The following is a 19,663-nucleotide window of genomic DNA, read 5'->3' as shown; positions in this document are numbered from 1 at the left end:
TCTGTTGATCTGACAAGCACATTGTGTGCTTTATTCATGCAACCTGCATTTATTTACTTTTAATTCTTTCTTCAAATCTTAGCCTGTTTGAGTGATTTTCAGTTTCATCTCTCTCTCTCTCTTTTATATGTGATTCCTGTTTGCTGTTTATGACTCTCATTTGCTGTTGTGAAATTGGATCATTCTGAGAAAGTGCCGAGAAATCCTGTAATACAATAACAGGGAGTATATCCAGATGATTTTGTTACAAGAGCCATAGAGGACTGAACAGGTACTACATTTTCTGGATCAATAGGAGGAGATGGATCACATATACTCTCCTTGCATGCTGATAATTCACGATTTCCTTCCAGTTGCAAGTCTACGATTCTTCCAATTTTTCCGTTAGCTTGATTCAATAAAAGCTTTTGTCTTGAACAAAGTATGTCTATATTTCCCTCAGTACGGTTTGTCCTTTTCAGGATCACATGCAGACTTCACATAGTGACCAAAACATTAATTATACATTTCATATTAATAACACATTTTGAAACGAAACATTGTGAAGGCACAAGCCTCAAGTGCGAGCTGTCCACCAGAAATCTCATATAAATAGACAATAAAACTATTTTAAATTGTAACATATTATTGTGAAGTCACAAAATCACATTCATATATATATATATATATATATATATATATATATATATATATATATATATATATATATATATATATATATATATATATATATATATATATATATATATATAGTTACATTTTTGAAAATAAAAAGTGAACACAGGTATAAAATAAAAAGATGTTTTTTGAGATAAATTATACTGACATTTTTTGAAGGTTTGAGACAACCATATGTTTTGATTCAAGTCATGCTAGCTTACTTGAAACAATTCCTCAACGAACAGAAAAATCAATTCATGTCAGACTGAGATCATAATTTATCTCATATCGTGAGTTCGTCTTCCATAAATAGTAATTTAGACCATGTTCTAATGCATCATAATGTATGCGCCATTATATTTATCGTGGTTTCAGCTTCCTTTATATTTAGAACAAATCCATTACATTATGAGATTCATAGTGATATATTGGCGTATGTTGGCACAAAATGAACATGATTTTGCATAGTGCAATCTGTAGTGATGCATCAGCGATATATCTTGTTTATTCGACATTGCACTGTCAGACCAGCTCGATTTTAACATGACACTGGACAGGTTTGCAATTGTAGAAAGAACTGTTGTCGATATATCTTTTAAACGTTTTTCAATGCGATCAATATATCATTTCACGGTACCAAAAGCAACATAGTGTTTAATACATGATTTCGATCATTTAAGTAAAATGAAATGTTAAAGCATTTATTTATGACTTTAAATGGATATGCTATTATTTCACTCATGAGTAATGTTCTTCTCACATGCTTCTTTCATAAGAGATTCTCATTCGAAGCATACAGCTTGTTTGAAATTCATTTCTCTGCTGTGTATTAAAAAAATGGAAACTTTATAACTTCCTATTTATTATTATTAGTATTATTACTCTTATATATATATATATATATATATATATATATATATATATATATATATATATATATATATATATATATATATATATATATATATATATACATATATACATATATACATGTATATATGTATATATATATATATATATATATATATATATATATATATATATATATATATATATATATATATATATATATATATATATATATATATATATATATATATATATGTATGTATATATATATATGTATGTATATATATATATGTATGTATATATATATATATATATATATATATATATATATATATATATATATATATATATATATATATATATATATATATATATATATATATATATATATATATATATATATATAACCTTCTTGTGCTATGCTACACGACTAACGTTATTAGGAAAATGTGCTTTACAACGTTTAGTAAACAAAATGAATTGCAAATATTTTCTCTTCGTAATAAGCGGAGAAACAAAATGCTGAATATGATTGCTGATATAACGGAAATATGGTTGTGTGTGTTAGGTTTAATTTTGATGTAGGTATACATGTAAGCTACGTATACTGGTATATTAGTGTCATATTTATTTTCCTCATAGCGCTAAAATACTAAAAATTATATAATTGCATTCGTTATTAAATACATTCATACGTTTTGATCATTTTGTTTAATTATTTGATATTAAAAACTGTACTTGCAATAGAAGCGCATGTAAGAGGAAGTGGAAATATTCAAACTGGGCTCAAAACATGCTGCTAGCTATACTGTAGGTCTTGCATCACATCATTTATCTTTCTTGCTGATATGATTTATTCTCATGGGAACACATCTTCTTTTCGTGATTGGAGTTTCATTACAAACTCTTTTTGGTTATTTCTCTTTTTTCGGTACTTTTGTGTTCTATTCTCTGTTCTTGCAATCCAGTAATTGCCACATTAGAGAGAGCAAGTAAGTATGAAACTGTTAAAATGTCTTGTAGAATATATGACATATGGTAAAAAATATCTACCTATGAATGCGCAAGGCAATTAAACAAAATATATGAAGAAATGAGAAGAAATTCATGCATTACAAAAACAACATTCATAACGTCTAAGCTGAGTTAATTGTATTCCTTTGTTGTACTTTGTTAATCAACAAATTTAACAAATGTGGCTAAATTGTCAAATAAAAACAAATCTGGAGAAAAATTATTATTATAGCACAGTAAAGCAGTTATTGCTTCTGGACTTATTTTCATATATAGTTATCACTAAAAAAACCCAACCTGGTCTTTGAAAAGAGTGAATGATTTTTTCTATTTTGAAGTAATCACAATCATCTGAAATTAATATCAAACCTTAGTTACAAGAAATGCAAGATGCGCTAAGTATTGATCTAACCCCGTTGATGTTTTTATCAAAAGGTAAAATAGCGTTCTAGAAAATGATTTGTAACTGTACGTACAGAACGCCATACACCTGCAGACGTGAGCCTGGGACGTAATATAGGCGATGGTGGTGACACAAGAATGTCAGAGAAGAAGACATATAGAATCTATAGTGAGGTTTGGGCCGAGACAAGGAAATCTCAGTCAAGGGTTTAAATTATTTGTCTTCCCACGAGGCTTGCCCGAGTGGGGAGACATATAATATAAACCCGCGACTGAGATTTCCTTGTCTCGGTCCAAACCTCAACGTAGATTATTTTTCTCACCCAATATTTTCCTTTAAAGTAAAAAGAATTCTGCACTTGTGTTCACGTCCAATATTTACATGCGGCGCATTAATATAAATATGTTAATGAGGGCTGTGGTGTGACCGTTGCGTTAGAAGTACACAGTTTATACGCGTGAGCAAAGAAAAATAACAACATAAAACGTCGCATAATAATGAGGTATTATCACATTTAATATATGGATGTTATATGAAATCGAGAATAAATAATTAATATTTATTACAAGAAACTGTTTTATTTTCATCAGTTCCAATTTTGAACCGATATTGGCTACTCAGCTCTACTGTAGTTATACTTAGTACAAGCTGTAACGAAGAGTAACATTTTTCTTTAGATTATTCATGGGTAATTAGAGATCTGTGTCACTATCGTATATAACTAGTCTTTTCTTTGGAGGAGGTGAAACTGTGTGTGACATACTTGTGTTGTCCTTAATATTGATTGTAAAATTACCCCCGTCTATAAATAGACCCTCCAAAAACGGATTCTAGCGGATAACCATGTGCTAAACGTTCAAGTTCACGGATTCTTTGAACATTTATTTTTCTGTCCCGGAAATATGGCAAGTGCTCCAGTGAAATTTGCTTATGGATTAAGGTATTGGCGGATAAATGATTCATTCTAGCTGGTAAGTGCATTATTTGTCTTTAAATATTGTAGCTATATTTTTGATTCAACTGGGGCACAATTTAGATGCTTAACAAAATTAGACAAAAGCATGTTTTATATAACACTTTTCTGGTGTTATTAATTTTTTCGTAGTTGTTAAAAGAGTTGGGAAGCTATGAAGTGTATAGGTCTATATTCTATATGCATGGAGCAGTGTTTTCTATTATAAATACTGCTCATTTCACACAGCATTGAGAATTTTATTCTATCTGTTGCACAGTTATTTTCAGGTCAGCGTCATTAAATGTAGCTAACAGTATATACTTTGTTTCACACGAAGTATTTAAAACTAGTTAGGTGGCTTTCGCTACATTTAATGACGCTGATTTAAAATTGTACTGAGCTAGGACTGGATATAGGATAAAATTGACCATTCAGTGTGGAACGAACAAGCATAATACCAAAAAGCTCGGCATCATATGCGTTTGTATTTGTCTCGCTCGAAATGTTTTTGTATGGTGTGTTCTCAAACATGGATTTAACTTATGTTACTATGTTTTTGTTATATATTTGTTACTGTTGTTGTTGTTGTTTGATTTTAGTACAACTACATCAGGTACAGCAGAAGACAACAAGTGTTTCTTTTTTAAAAGTAGTTCTGAGCGCGTGGACACCTTGACTGAGACGACTGGTCTGTGATGACTAGACTGAGACAGGAAAAGTAAGGTTAGCAAAACAAGTAGATTTCTCTGTCGCATGGGTGAGAAATTTCTGCTACTGTTCAAATGGCATATTGTAAGATACTCTCAGAGTCATCTAGGGCTGATATAAAGAACATCTTGTATAAAGTTTACGGATGCAGTTCTCTGTTATATAGTATAATATTGAAGTGATTCGTTGTTTCCAAGATTGTCGTGAATGCATGGAACTCTATCAACGGTCTGGAAACACGTTGTCTGTATTGGTGAGTGGGACGTTGCTGCTGTGAAGGGGTCATTTAAAAAATGATGCGCGATTCACAGTGGAAAATAGTTCTTATCCGCATTTGTTTAATGCTGATAAAATAGACACCGGTTGAAATCGCCCAACGGTTACTCGCCAGATATGAAAAGAGTGACCAGAGACGTTTGAATCAGATTAACAGAGGTGACGAAACGTGGTGTCTTTCTTTTGGACCCGACCAAAAAGAAACAAATAAAGTTTATACTGAAGAAAACGACCAGAGATCAATAATTGCTCGACGTAGTCTGATTGTCAACGGAGATTTATACGCATTTTGTTCGATGTAAAATGCCCGGTCATCCATGTCCATGTGTTTGACTCTACTGGTGTCACTGGACATTGTTATGAAGTGCCCCATGAATCCGCCGTCGTGACGGGCTTCCTGAAGGAGCAGTGCTAACAAACTTTGCCACGCCCTCATTACAGCCTTTGCTTCTGGCTGAATCGGGTTATCAAAGATCCTCTAGGAGCAGCCGTTTTAAAGTCAGCCGTTTGGAAGTGCAGTTTTCCATTGTATGAATAACATACCAAAACGTGAATACAAAATGGCATTTGAAAATTGGATAATTTCTAGAGGTGCATGATTACGCTGAGTGGATGTAGGGATGTACTGTTCACTAATAAAGAACTTTGTTATAGGGCGTACTAATATTCGGAACTTTTAAAATACTGTCCATGTAAAATATATGCAGGCATATTTGGTTTTACCTTCGATACCAATGGCTTTCCCGTTTGTCAAAAGAAAAAAATTAAAGTGCACAAATTATTGCAGACAGTTTACTAGTCACCTCATTTTCATTGTATTACGTTCGTGGTCATTCCTAGAAAGAATGAAAATAAATAAATAAATTAGAAAAGTGAAAATGAATTGAAAGTCGTGGTAACCGCATGAATCATGCTGCCAAACATGAGAAAATATATGTAGCATATAGAAAAGTTCGAATACGAGACTGATAAGAATGTTATATCTGAAGTTACATAGTCGGATATAGGGTATTATATTTGGCAAATTTAAATTAAAAACAAAATTACAGCAGTTAATTTTCCAGATATTTGATAATATTTACTCTAAAGAAAGGTTCTGATAAATTCCGTCTAGACAGAGAAAGAAACAACTGTGTCATTTACGTTTAGGAATTATATGGTTACGAAGACAAGCTAAGATATTCTGTAGCCGTTCGTTTATCTTATTTGTGTACTTTGAGTGTAAATAATGTTTTATTTCAGATAACGTTAGCTGGATGATACATCATAAATGAAGGAATAAGTACTCGGAAAATACATGGTACAGAATCTAAGACGTTCAATTATTTGCAAATTTAATCTAAGTCTTATATGCCTTTGTTCATTACATATGTGATGACTATTCTATACCGTAGTCCATTTAAATCTCGTTCAACAGTTTTCCTTTCATTTCCGTAATCTTTGAAGCTTCCGTTTATAATAAATAGTTTGAGCATAATCAGTAAAATATTAATAACCATGTTTCAAGTAATTTATCATGTTTGTTCTCTTTTTTCAACCTTTAAAGTGAATGCTTATTCAGGCTTAGTTCAATTTGTCTCACGGACTGGAAATCCTTACCATCTGAATTGTATCACGTGGTAGGCATTGGTCTTTGTTTATGGCCTTATTATGTGTAGTTTATCGTGTTTAAATTAAACATTTCTGTTCGTCGCGAAGACTAATAGATCCTTTCTAATAAGGTCACTAGCAGTCGTTATTTTGAACATAATACCTCTACAATGGGCAACTTGGCAGTTTATACTACATGCGACGATCAACAGTGACCTTTTTGAAAAGGGCACACTGAGGTAAAATCAACTTATAAATTACAAATATAGATACGAACAGAAAACCTGACTTGCGTTCTGTTTACGAATGTTTTGGAAAAGTATTTTGAGTTCAATGAATGTGTTTTCAACTTCCAAACACCATACAAAATCAACGGTAAATCAGCCAACTTACTATAAATATGGCTGCTGACGTCATTTCAGAGCTATCTTTAACTTGACAAGATTAACTAGCAAAGACTAGAAAATAGAATTTTCGCTATTGGGACATATGTTTAGCTAGAGATTAATTTTGAAAATCTATATTCGTTCCAGATTATTATGTAAGACCAAATGTATTTGTACCTTCATACATATGGCTAAAAGTACATGTACAATTGTCTTTACTGACAATTACTTTTACGAGCGTGATTTTGCTGTGAGAGGACGAAAAATGATGATAATGTTTTAAATCGTGCTTTTGAGTGATCCAAATAAAGCTTTAGGAGGTTTTTTTGTGTTATGCTTGCAGAGTGGTAAATAAGGAAACTTTATGGTATTTATAATGGCCCAAGAATGATATTTTTATGGTGTTTAAAACAACGTAGAATGCATATGAATTGAATGTGGCAAAGACTGTTTTTAATTTCATTGTAATGATCTTTAATTGCTCAGTTTTATAGTAGTTTTGAAGGGTTTTAATGATATTCTAGGGGGTTCTCAAATGATGTGTTTATAGCGCTTAAAGTGGTTTCTAATAATAGGCTTAAAAGGCTCTTGAATAATATGTCGATAATGTTATAAAGGTTTTAATACTATATTCAAAATGCATCCAAGATCTTCATAGTGCTTAAAGTGGCTTGTAATAATATGGCTGGCTAAAGAGCTTCTAAAATGATGACTTAGGTATGTGGCTATTAAAATGGTTTTTACCAGTACGCTTATAAACGTTCTTCAAAAATTATGTTAAAAGAGATCATATGCATATTCACATGCATACATGGTTCAGAATGAAATAATGACAATATTATGCAATATACATTACGTAAAATTTCTGTATCAATTAACTGTGAAAATGGTTTTATATTACGCCTATATGAAGTATCCAAGAATATCGCAAATAATATTTCTCAAAATAATCTTATCTGTTAATTACAAGCTAATTTCTTTAAGGATGTTCTTTTATTCTAATATATACCTTTATGTATCGAGATATGTTACTGACTTTGTATTATCCATGGGGGTGGATTTCACTTTTATTGATTTTTGGACTCCCGTAGGATGATTTTCACTGTTATTGGTTTCTATTACCCCAGGGGACGGGATTCATTTTTGCTGACTTTGTCTAATCCCGTGTGATAGATTTCACTTTTATTGATTTTGTACTCCCGTAGGATGGTTTTCACTTGTATTGGTTTGTATTAACCCTTGGGATGGAATTTATTTTTACTGATTTTGTCTTACCCCGTGGGATAGATTTCACTTTTATTGATTTTGCCATACACTGTGGACGGATTTCTCTGTTATTGATTTTGTCCATGATTTGATAATAGTCTCTTCCATAATTTCCTATCTGCCTCTCATTTTCAAGGTACATGTACAACACCCCTATCCAAGTGTTAGCCATGATTTAATTCTTTTTTTAACAAGAGGCTTACAAGCACATTTTGGTTTTATTATGTACATCTATTGTTTTTATAACTCTTAGTACATGCCTTTATCTAATTTTTATAATTTGTATAAATGGTTGTAAATTATACAAAATATTTTTAGTTAAATTTTGCCTGCGTGACCTGAGTCTGTTAAAAGCACAATATTACATAGGATCTATAAATAGATGATTATGTAAGTGTTAACAATTATTAATAAGCTATATAAGAAGAAAACTGGCCAATAGGATCCATTCCGATTTTTGAAGTCATGTCATCCTCATTTCTTGTGTTCCTGTTGTAACTCTGCAGACGTGTTTTATGTTGTACTTAGATATTATTCAAGAAGAAAAAGATTTGTTTCGACTTTTCAGTGGAAATAGAAATTGCTCATTATTTCAACTATAATATTGTTCTGGAAGTGTTGTGAAATATTCGAAATAGTTCTGGACGAAGCCATTTTGACAACGTCACGATTCTTGGCGGACCAGTACATTTCTGGTTTTGAAATTTATACCGAACATTTCATTCATTTAGAACTTTCAAATAATTTTGTTAGGATTATTCTGGATTAACATCATCATACTTTAAGTTCCTCTCACATTTGCATGAATGACTTTGATAATTAAATTCTTTGTTAAGGTTTACAAAACTTGCTGGTTTTGCTTCTTTCGGATACTTGGTTTGTGACCATTAAGCCGTAACACTTTATTAATCTCATTATTATCATCGACCAGACGTGTCTATATTTTAGGTAGTAATCCTATATTTGTACTGGCTTTTCATTACATTTATCTCCATATTTACCGAGAACATTTGTATTATCTGAACACAACAGAAAATACGTCTATTGCTGAAATTAAAGGATGAACAAATAACTTCTTTGATCTCAGACTAATATGCATTCCTACTTCACACATGACGCAATAACCTTTTCTAAAACTCTCAATCAACCGAATGGAAAATTACCCCAAATTGTAAACAAATACATATCTCGCATCTTCTAATGTCATGATCTTGAGCTCACAAACAAGTAAACAACTATTTATAGCGTGCTAACAATACAAAAAACAGGTACAAAGAAAAACAATAGCCTCGATGATGGACAGAGATCAAACAAACAAAATAAATATAAACAACACCTCCCCTCATAAAGGAAACGTAAGACGTATGCAATAAAGGTTTCTTGTACACATTAGTCAAATGTACACATGATAATATACTAATACCATTACATATGTAAATGTCTTAGGGATGCCACAAAGTATACATAAGGCAATATAGCGGTTATATACACGTGATACTGCATCCTCAATTAGAGTATATTTTAATGTCCTGTGTCAGTATTGTATTCTTTCAACATCAAACGCCATTTCAACAATATCAGATTTTTGTTTTTCATTTTATTAGCGAAATTAAGGGTTTATGATCACTGAATACAATAACTGGAGGAGCTGAAAAAATATGTACTTGATATTATTGAAGAGCCAGAATCAAAGCAAACATTCCTTCTCGATTGTGAATTAAATTCTCTGGTGCTTATTTAGTTTCCTTTTAGAAAAATAGCACACCGGATTATCTACGCCAGTTGTGTCTTTTTGAAACAATACTCCACCCACCCCCACATCACTTGCATTGATATGGTTTCCAAATGATCTTTCCATATATTATTGTGGATGACGACGTCATGCACGTATCTACACTACATGCTATCACGTTCCTTAGCCCTGGAATGCTGATGGATAATTTTTTATTCCAAGCAGCATATTTTTATATTGTTAAAGTTCATCTTGAATTGCAAATGTTGAAATCTCTTTTGCTCTTTCCGTGAGTGGAATTTGCAAGAATCTTTTCAAATAGTCAAATTTGTGAGATATTTTTCATTTCCAATTTTTTCAAGGGGTCATCTGTTCTTGGTATTGTAAATGGATCCGTTTTGGTGACACTATTGATTTTTTTATAGTTGGTGCACATGTGGAAAGTATTATCTGATTTCTTCACAAGGATACACGAGAAACTCCAGTTACATTTACTTGCTGCAAAATAATATTCTCCAGAATATACTGGATTTCCGTTTTCAAACATTCTTTCTTGATAATTAATTTTTTGGGTACCGCTTTAGAACGTGTCTACGTTCAACAACAAACAGTCAATACAAATGAAATTTGTATTAATCAGCGTAAAGAAATATATCAACAAAAACAGAAATATATTCATTTCCATATAAAATCAGCCAATAATTTTACAAATTGCACAACTTGAAGGCTTATACACAGGAACTAAATGTGTTAAATGTTACTCCCCTAATTTATTGTAAAATCTTTGAACTTCTTTCTATCAATGTAGTAATACAGCCGTTAGTGGCATTGACTCGGAATGGGGAAGAAAATAAATCATTGCAATCGTCGGATTTGGACTTAAAATATGATTGAAAGTAAATCTAAGTTTTGTTTGCTTCGATGTATTGAAATATATCACCCCTGAAGTGGCAACATTTTGTATTGTCTATAATATTGTAACAATACAATGTTTGAATTTCACTCGTGAAATAACCCCTTACATCTGCTGAAATGCTGGAGATCCTGTACTCATGGTGTTGAGACTTAACATATTGTTTTCAGTAGTACATGAGCTCAGTATGGAGAATAGCAAGCTTAAAAGATGAAACATCTTGTACATACTTCAGAAAGCAAACTCTGGTAGACTCCAAAATATAGTTTACGTTGTTCTTTTCAATTCTTGGTTGGCATTATTGGGGTTTGGAAAAAAAATTATGTTTGAAGCTACTCTGGTGCAGTAGTACATGTCTATTTAGTATACTTTGCCCGGAGTCTGAAACATGCTCATCCATTGACAGTGTTCATGACGTTGATATGAATCCATTCATTACATCTGATTTATTCATTGATAACTGGAATATCGTTGTTGTGAATTATATTGTAAGAAGCCAGCGCTCCAGCTGCATTATTTAGAATTATATTGTTTCGTTTGAAAATTCTGTTGAAAGAATTCCACTGTGTTCCTGTGTAACTTTTTTTTGTCTATTCATTATTTAATCCTGTATCTAAAAATGACTGCAAACAAGTCCCATATTTAGTCATATAAAGAGAGAACTACACAACATTCAAAAGAACACTGAGGTGTTTATACGCCAAAATGAAATTCATAAATGCATACCCCATTACTTTCGATTGAAAATTATTTGTCTCGCCTCAAGTCCATAACTGTTATCTGCAGTTCAGTCAGTTATAATCTGTGTGTTAGTAGGTAATTAGTCATTAGCCTCTACAGCTCTTGTTTTTTACAGTATATTATTCTTTGTTGGTTTAATAGGGAAAGTGAAAAGGAAAAAGAAAGGCAAGTATCAGAGTGTACTAACGTGTGACTCTGGCCATGAAGAAACAAATGGAAGCGATGTTGAAGACAGCGAATCCAGTGAGAGTTCAGATAGCTACGATGACTTCTATGGTAACTACGTCTTGTCATTTTATTTTCCTTTTAGAAAACTTTAATACTGCTGAGATACAGTATATACTGTTGTCAGTATTGTTTCTCTGTACGTTACCACACGTTTGCCTATTCTGCAGTGAACCAGCCCAATATAATATCGGACATCATAAAAAAAGGAAAAACCTATATTAGGTGTATTTGTAGAATTGTTTGAATCTTTATTTAGCCCCGATTACTACTTTGCTTGGGAAGATGCAAGGTGGCGTAAGAAGTGGGGCCATAGAAAAGATTCTGCTTCTTTAGTGCGCCTCAAATTGTGAAAAATCGGATGCGGAAAGTGTTTAGGCAGGTTTCACTTCAGTTTCGAACCATTGTTTGAAAATTCATATTTCATATCTATTTTACTTCCCTGGCCTGCGTGGGTTCGAGTCTCGGATCCGGCCAATGTGGGTATGCGAGAAAGCTTGCCAGTAGATTCTCTTGGGTCGGTGGTTCTTTCCGGGGTTTTCCCGGGTTCTTCCTCCACCATTAATACTGGCCGCCAACAACAACTTCCCTGGCCATGTATCTATCTATCTATCTATCTATATATATATATATATATATATATATATATATATATATATATATATATATATATATATATATATATATATATATATATATACACATCCAAAATTGATAACGGCGTTAATTCAAAACGGTTCCTCAGCATTTCGAGCTAAACAAGTTCTTCGTCAGGGAATTTCTTTTTTAGACCAATTGGGTAATACACAATTCAGTAAAATTTAAAACTTGATTGTTTACTGAATTTGATGCAGTGTTCAGCGATATGAAGTCTGTATGTGGTGATACTTATCATTAATAGATTTAGTGGCAAGAAAAATTGGATTTAGAATCGAACTTGGAGAAATTTAACGTTCCATCTTTTTCTGCAGATGCTGCATGCAAATTCCAGTTATGACAAATACATAAACACGTCACTAAATCACCACTAGCATGTACATAAATAAATGTACATAAAAGTGTAAACTCTTTTTTTTCTATACGTGGCCTACATCATACAATCCATTGTAGAAAAGCATATGAATATATACATGAATACATGTCATACTCACTTTCATTAACCATGTAAAGCGCTATGCATTTCACCTTCACGATTAGTGACAATCATGACAACCATCAGAAATGAACGAAGCACCATCTTGTTAAGTAAATATCTGCTGATAGGTCTTTTTCTTAAGTTGATTCACACTCTCGTTTTGCAGGAAGTGCTTTCTCCAACACTGGCCGCAACTTAAATAGTTTTCATACTTGCAATCTTATTCAGTATAAAAAAAAAGGCATGCATAACTGTATGGTTTATTTAAGAGAAGTCTTTTTCATTACCTTTAGACCGGTATTAAGAACGAAAGACTGACGATACCCGAAGGTATAAACTTTGGCGGATTAATACTTAACAGAAGTACATGTCATGCAAGATTTGATAACAGAAGTAAAATGTAAAATGTAAACGAACAAATAGGTCATTTTATTGTATTATTTGAGGAATGTTTGGCATTTTGCTTTGCCAGCAACAGTACCGACCATAACTGTACTTTCAATATGGAAAGTTTGATAGTTGTCGGGTTACATGCATGCGTGTAAAAACATTGTCTACCAAGGGACAGGGTTGACTAGAAGAAGATCAATATGGCAGTCCCCATTACTTGGCATGATGACGTTTACCACGAACATTGTACGCAATGCCCAATGTATATGAAAAATGTAACGCTCGTTGCATGCCCGAATAGATACATTTTTCGGCAAAATTGTCCGTATCTGTACATTTAAATACAATTTCCTAAGTTCATAATATGAAACTTTAAACTCAGTGCGTACAATTCTGATATTTGACTATACCACATTCTCTCACCTGTTAAGCCAGTTCGTTTTACCAATATCATTTAAGACAAAATCTACAAAATATTCTGGACTCTTTCATATTATAATTACTAGGGCATATTTAATTTGTATCAGAGATAAACAATACAAAGTTCTGCCAAATAAATGGATGAGCGGGTTTATGTGTCAATCACGTAGTGAACAGTATGTTTTGACCCAATTCTAAGTTGTGAACAAAGGAGAGGAAACACAGCGTGGTGAGAGATTAACGCCATTAACGCCATCTAAGGATTTTGGTAAAGAAATATATATTTTGGATAGATTAATACAAGGTGGTCACGAAAGAAAGACTGGAACTATAATAATAATAATAATCAGAAGAAGAAGAAGAAGAAGAATATTAATAATAATGACGAAAATAAAATCATACAAATTTCATTAATTAGATAAATGTTACCGCAAAATTTGTGTCGGGTCTAAACCTGATGTCGGGCTGTACTTTTGTTAAGATAGCAACAGGAAGGTTGGATTTTTTTATTTACGCCATGAGTTTTCAATCTTTGTGTAACCCACACACGTAATAGCTTCTATTGAATATCAATGTTTCTCTCACATACTTAGTTATTCGGTATTAGAAATTACGAGACTGATCAAGCTGATTGGAAATTTCCGAGAGTCAGAGGCTGATGATAGAATCTACCTCTGTCATGAATGAGACTTCTCTGCGTTCCTCTAGACTGCAATTGTTTCATTATTTGTTTCCAAACTTCCATGGTTAAGAGCCGTTTTGTAAACAGATGGCATGCAAATGGTACGCAATGAGTCATTACAATGAGAAAGCATTGATTAGAAATTAGTTTAGATAATTAGGAAGTGTCTATTGCATTTGATTTAACACAGTTGGATGATGTTGCTGTAAATTTGAAGATCGGTTTGAAAACACCAAATTAATCTTATTAAGAAAATAAAAGAAACACAACAGGCGATTTTGATGACATGCTCGTGGTGTTAACATAAAAAAGGCCAGAGCAATCTATTAAACGTTTTTGTTAGTTTGCTTAATTTAAGATAGGAATAGGAGTCAGAACTATAAGACAAGAAACAATTTGAACGTTTGCTCCACATTGCCAGGCACTATCCTTCAGATATGGAAATGGGACATCTAAAAGGTTTCATTCTTAATAGTTACACTGAAAAAAAGTCATGATATCAATATTTCTTTACCTTTTGTGCATGGTCACATATATCTTTTACTTTAATGATAGCTTTTCGTCTGTATTTATCTTTAAATATCTGCACTTAAACAAAGTTAAAAGGCAAACAGTAACAGGTGTTTTATTTTTTATTATAAACCTCACTAATTTACTAGACATGCTGCCCAGGTTTAAATCTTGTCGTGTTAAATGAACATATTATTTGACCTCTTGGCTATTTCAGATTGGAGTGAGGAAGATGCAGATGACACGGATATCGATTCTTCATCAGAGGAGGAAGAACAGAATGCGAATGAAAGCGTCGCCTAGCACATGCGATGGACGCAATTGTTCTCCAACCCTAACTTTGCTATGAACCATTTTTGATGAGCATTTTGACCTTATACTTCTATGTTTTGCATGGAATCATACAAAATATCATTTATTTTTGCAAACAATGCGACATAAATGAAAGAGCTATGACTAATTTACCTATCAAATACTCTCTGAAGACGTTGCATGAAGTATGAGGAAGTACTAGCGTTAGCTCAAGAAGCTAAAATATTTAGAGGAAATACAATGCAAGCAATGTTTTAGCAAAAACTACGGTTTCACATCTTTTAGAATATAAACATGTTGTTTTTCACGTAGACATCTGATCATAAAGAATAATGAGAAAATCATAATTTTCGACTATCAGTAGCGACGAAAGGAATGAAGGTTTATAGCAGAAGTTTAGCAACGAAAATTTCATTTTTGGATTCCGAATTCGTAGAAACTTGCAGTGCATTAAAATAGACAGGCTGTAACTAACTTTTTAGATTCATGATATTCCATTAAAATAATCTCCAAAAGCTTTTCTGTTTAGGAGAATGTTAGGAAGGATTGTATAGAAAAGTGATCTTCCAGTAATGGTCCATTATGATAACAATTTGTTTGTTGTAGCCGCTCGTGTAATATCGTTTATCTTAATGTTTTATGTTTCAGTTGAACTTTTGAAGAACCTAAGATCTATATTTTAATTAAAGAGTATGCAATTCGAATCTTTTTATCTAACACAAACGGTGTATATGCGTATGTCGGACTAAATGATAGCGATATTTTGCCATCTGCTGTCAATTAACGTGGGTAAACAACATCATTGCCTACACAGGCCGTTAATCTCTAGTTTTGAGCTGCAATTGCAGGTACATTTTGCGTTGCCTCTTTTCAGGAAAGAATGAAAAGTTAACAATGAGAGTGGATGAGTAGTTGTCTAAAGCCTTACAATTTTTATACTTTCAACTTCTTTCGAGACTATTGAAAAATGAAGTAAAAGTAGGAACAGACGTTCTTTAAGAAAGTGACTGAACTATTTCTCGAAATATTCCTCGACTAATTGTAGATAGTGCCAACATGGCGAACAGGAGATTGGTGACCTACACATAGTTTCTCTCTTTTTCACTGTGCTAAGCGAGTATTACTCATATGGTCAGCTTCAGAAAAATTGTAGCTGTAGATCTTAGTGGCGTTTTTTGCCCTTAAGACCAAAATTAGATAAAGTTGTGGGTTAAAACATGCGACTGTTCACCAATATAGACAAAATCGATTATTACAGAATGAAGCCATTAACGTTTCTTCATGTGATCGTAATCGTACAAAGAATGGCTGGTATGCAAAGGAGTAATATATATGAGAGGTATTGTATCGATTATAATGACACTATGTTTTCGCTATTGCGCAGTTATGTCCTCCTGATCAATAACGAACACTTCTATTAATTATTTAAATATTAATTAGTGATGTCAATACATGGTTTTAAAACATCTCCACAAACTCGTTCTCAAAAGTTGCTTTTGAAGATACCGAAGGATTCAACAGTCCTTTTCCTGTTAAGTATGAGGCCTAATGATTTTTGTGTTAACTCATTAAATAATTTAGAAGTATAGAAAATACGCACTAAATTTTATGCACGAATTCCAATGACTGACATACATCTTTTTTAAAATCCCTTCAGCTGACCTTGAGAGAGAGAGAGAGAGAGAGAGAGAGAGAGAGAGAGAGAGAGAGAGAAGGGTGAATATAATGGAATAACAAAACACACATCTCTGCATTTCTATGTATACTAAATTAAATGGTGTTGATCCCAAATACATTATCTATACACTCTTTTCAGTATCCATTTCGAAGATTATATGGAAAATGTTTTGTACTTATGAAGGTATTGTCACTACAAAGCAAAAACCTACTGGCAAGTATTTTCAATCAACTCTTTAACATAATAAACGGTCCACTCCATCACCTACAACATATTAGGATACAAAGGAAAGGAATAGTTGTTATTCTGGCAGATCTACAAACTATCGAAATGTAAATTAGTCGAAGAGAAAAAATATGTTGAAAGAATTGCTAACTAAACACTGTACCTAAACATTGAACAAACAGGTGAAGAAATTCTGTACAAAGGTGTTTATATAATGTAAACATTAAACACACTCAACAAACCAGAATATATTTTGAGGAGTTTAGAAATTGCGTAATGTTAAAACACAATGTAAGTGCTCTCCTAAAAATCATTGGATGATTCGCAACCTTACTAAGAAATGCATGTACTTCACACATTAACATGCACTAATTAATAAAAACGACATTTTGTCCAAATCCGGATTTTATCCAAACGTTGGTCAAATTTCTTTCACCACATCACAGTTGGCGACCACATTTGCATAAATGACACGTGAAAGACTTGTGATTAAAGGATGAAATATATAATTATGTTTGTAATGTTTCAAAATAACTGATGACAAATACAACCGTTTTGTGTAAAAGAATAACATTAGGAATTACTTTGTCATAAAAGATGAAAAATGCTGTTAATATAAATACATTTATAACAAGATTACTCTGGAATGTCCGTACATTCCTTACTGACGGATATTGGCGAAGTACCGGCACAGTGAAGAATTACCGTTGTACGTACCATCGGATAAAAATCCACGGCAAACCGGTTTATCGATAATACCTCCCACCTCTAAAAGCTATCCAGAATAGCCATTCATGGACCAGACGCAAAAGCGTAAAATGGATTGTTCGATGGGGAACATGGCGAAGACAGTTGAGAACGACATGAAGGTATGCGGCCTGATGGGAAACCATCAGCAGACATGCTGCAAGCCGGCAACAGTAGATCTCTCTCTCTCTCTCTCTCTCTCTCGCTCTCGTGGAAACCATTTTTTGCCACGTGCTGCACGAAGAGGATTAAATTATTGAACTGCGTGTTGTTGTTGTTGTTCTAGGGTTTAACGCCATAGGCTATACATGGCGGCCAGTATAACTGGTGGAGGAAGAACCCTGGAAAACCCAGGGAAGAACCACCGACCCACGAGAAGCTACTGGCAGGCTTTCCCACCTACCCACGCTAGCCGAGCCTTGGACTCGAACACACGCAGACAGAGGTGAGATGGCAGTGATCTGGAACGGTGAGCGCTTTAGACCACTCGGCCACTCGGTGCCCCCGAACTGCGTGCTGAAGAACATTTGACAGAAGGTCATGTTGTGCAGAATAACCGCAGTTGCGAAGGTATACATTCAAAAACATTTATAAAATATATTTAAGAGCTAACTTGCTGATACTATATTATGTTATCGAAATAACACAGTTGGAACAAAACATTATTGCAACGTATTGTTGAACATTTTAGATATGTTGAATTGTACGAATTTTACCTGAATACCAAACAGTAATTCACGTTACTTTACTATTTTAGAAGCAAGCGTTTACACGAATTAATGCTATGTCAGCAGTGAACGAAATAAACTTAGTTAATGAAGAATGAATGGCATGTGTTCAAAACAACACAACAAAATATTAATATAAGACGACACAATCTGATTAAAGTCAGATCTCAGCTGTCCTACGTGAAAATCTGACTCCTACCGTTTAGGGGTCATGTACTGGTGACTTTTGAATTAGCCAATAAAAATAATATTTTCAAGAATCAAATCGTGCGTGTTAGACTTCATCTGGTTGGTTAATAAAATTAGTGATTATGGTAATAACATGGATTACCAGAACATGACCTCTAAGGGGTCGCTGTCAGATCATTATGAATAACAGTGAAGATCTGATTTTAATCAGATTGTAAGGAAACAATGAGTGCTTTCAGCAAATAACGCAATAAATCAATAAAAATCAAAGACACAGTTATGAAAAGATGTGTTAGAAAAAACGTCTCTCAAGATGGCTGTTGTCATTAATCTGGGCCTTTTTGATATTGCAGTGATACAGGAAGTAGTATTTGCGGCAGGTACAAATGCAACAGCAGTGTGCGTTCTACTATGTTTACGATTTGTTTAACGATGTAAACTTCTTCTGATGAGACTTGACTGTGCCTTGTGATCTGTTTAACAATGGCTGAAACGACTAAACGCTCTGGAGAATGTGGTAGCTGTTGTTTTCCAGGGAGAGCCATTGTAAACTTTTTCAGTGAACCAGGATAGTGTCGCCCATTTATATATGATAATACATGAAAATAAGGATGCACGTTTATTTTGGTGTCGTTTATGTTTTCCATGAGAGTTCAGATACAGGCTCAAGTAATGTTATTCGGAGTGAATAAAAGTGTATTGTTTTCCTGAAACAGAATATGTTTTTGAAGTTGCTGATTGACGCATTGCGTCAAAGGATTGTTTGACTATCTTTGTCTCTCTCTCTGCGTTTGTCTTTCTCTGTCCTGTTTGTCTGTCGCTGGAAATAACAGTAGCAACAAGACATCATTATCGGTCTAATTACATTCTTGATTTATAATTATTAATTGATCATAATTAGATTTTATTTTCTTTCTTTTAATTTAAGT

General features: G+C 33.2%; 1 protein-coding gene across 1 annotated transcript in view; it reads left to right on the top strand.

Annotated features, from left to right (window-relative positions):
• LOC149806204 (uncharacterized) overlaps positions 1-17,479 on the top strand; it is a 92,732-nt gene extending 75,253 nt beyond the window's left edge. Inside the window, exons 2-3 of the mRNA XM_089937500.1 lie at positions 11,635-11,769; positions 15,073-17,479. Coding sequence (XP_089793626.1) covers positions 11,635-11,769; positions 15,073-15,158 — 221 coding nt within the window. The 3' untranslated portion in view covers positions 15,159-17,479. The remainder of the gene's footprint in view (positions 1-11,634; positions 11,770-15,072) is intronic.
• Positions 17,480-19,663: the final 2,184 nt, after the last annotated feature.

This window comes from Sinohyriopsis cumingii, chromosome 2 (assembly GCF_028554795.1).
Source record: "Sinohyriopsis cumingii isolate HCF-2022 chromosome 2, ASM2855479v2, whole genome shotgun sequence".
NCBI lineage: Eukaryota > Metazoa > Mollusca > Bivalvia > Unionida > Unionidae > Sinohyriopsis > Sinohyriopsis cumingii.
The sequence above is the reverse complement of the archived record's forward strand: the minus strand, read 5'-3'. Positions and strand labels throughout refer to the sequence as shown.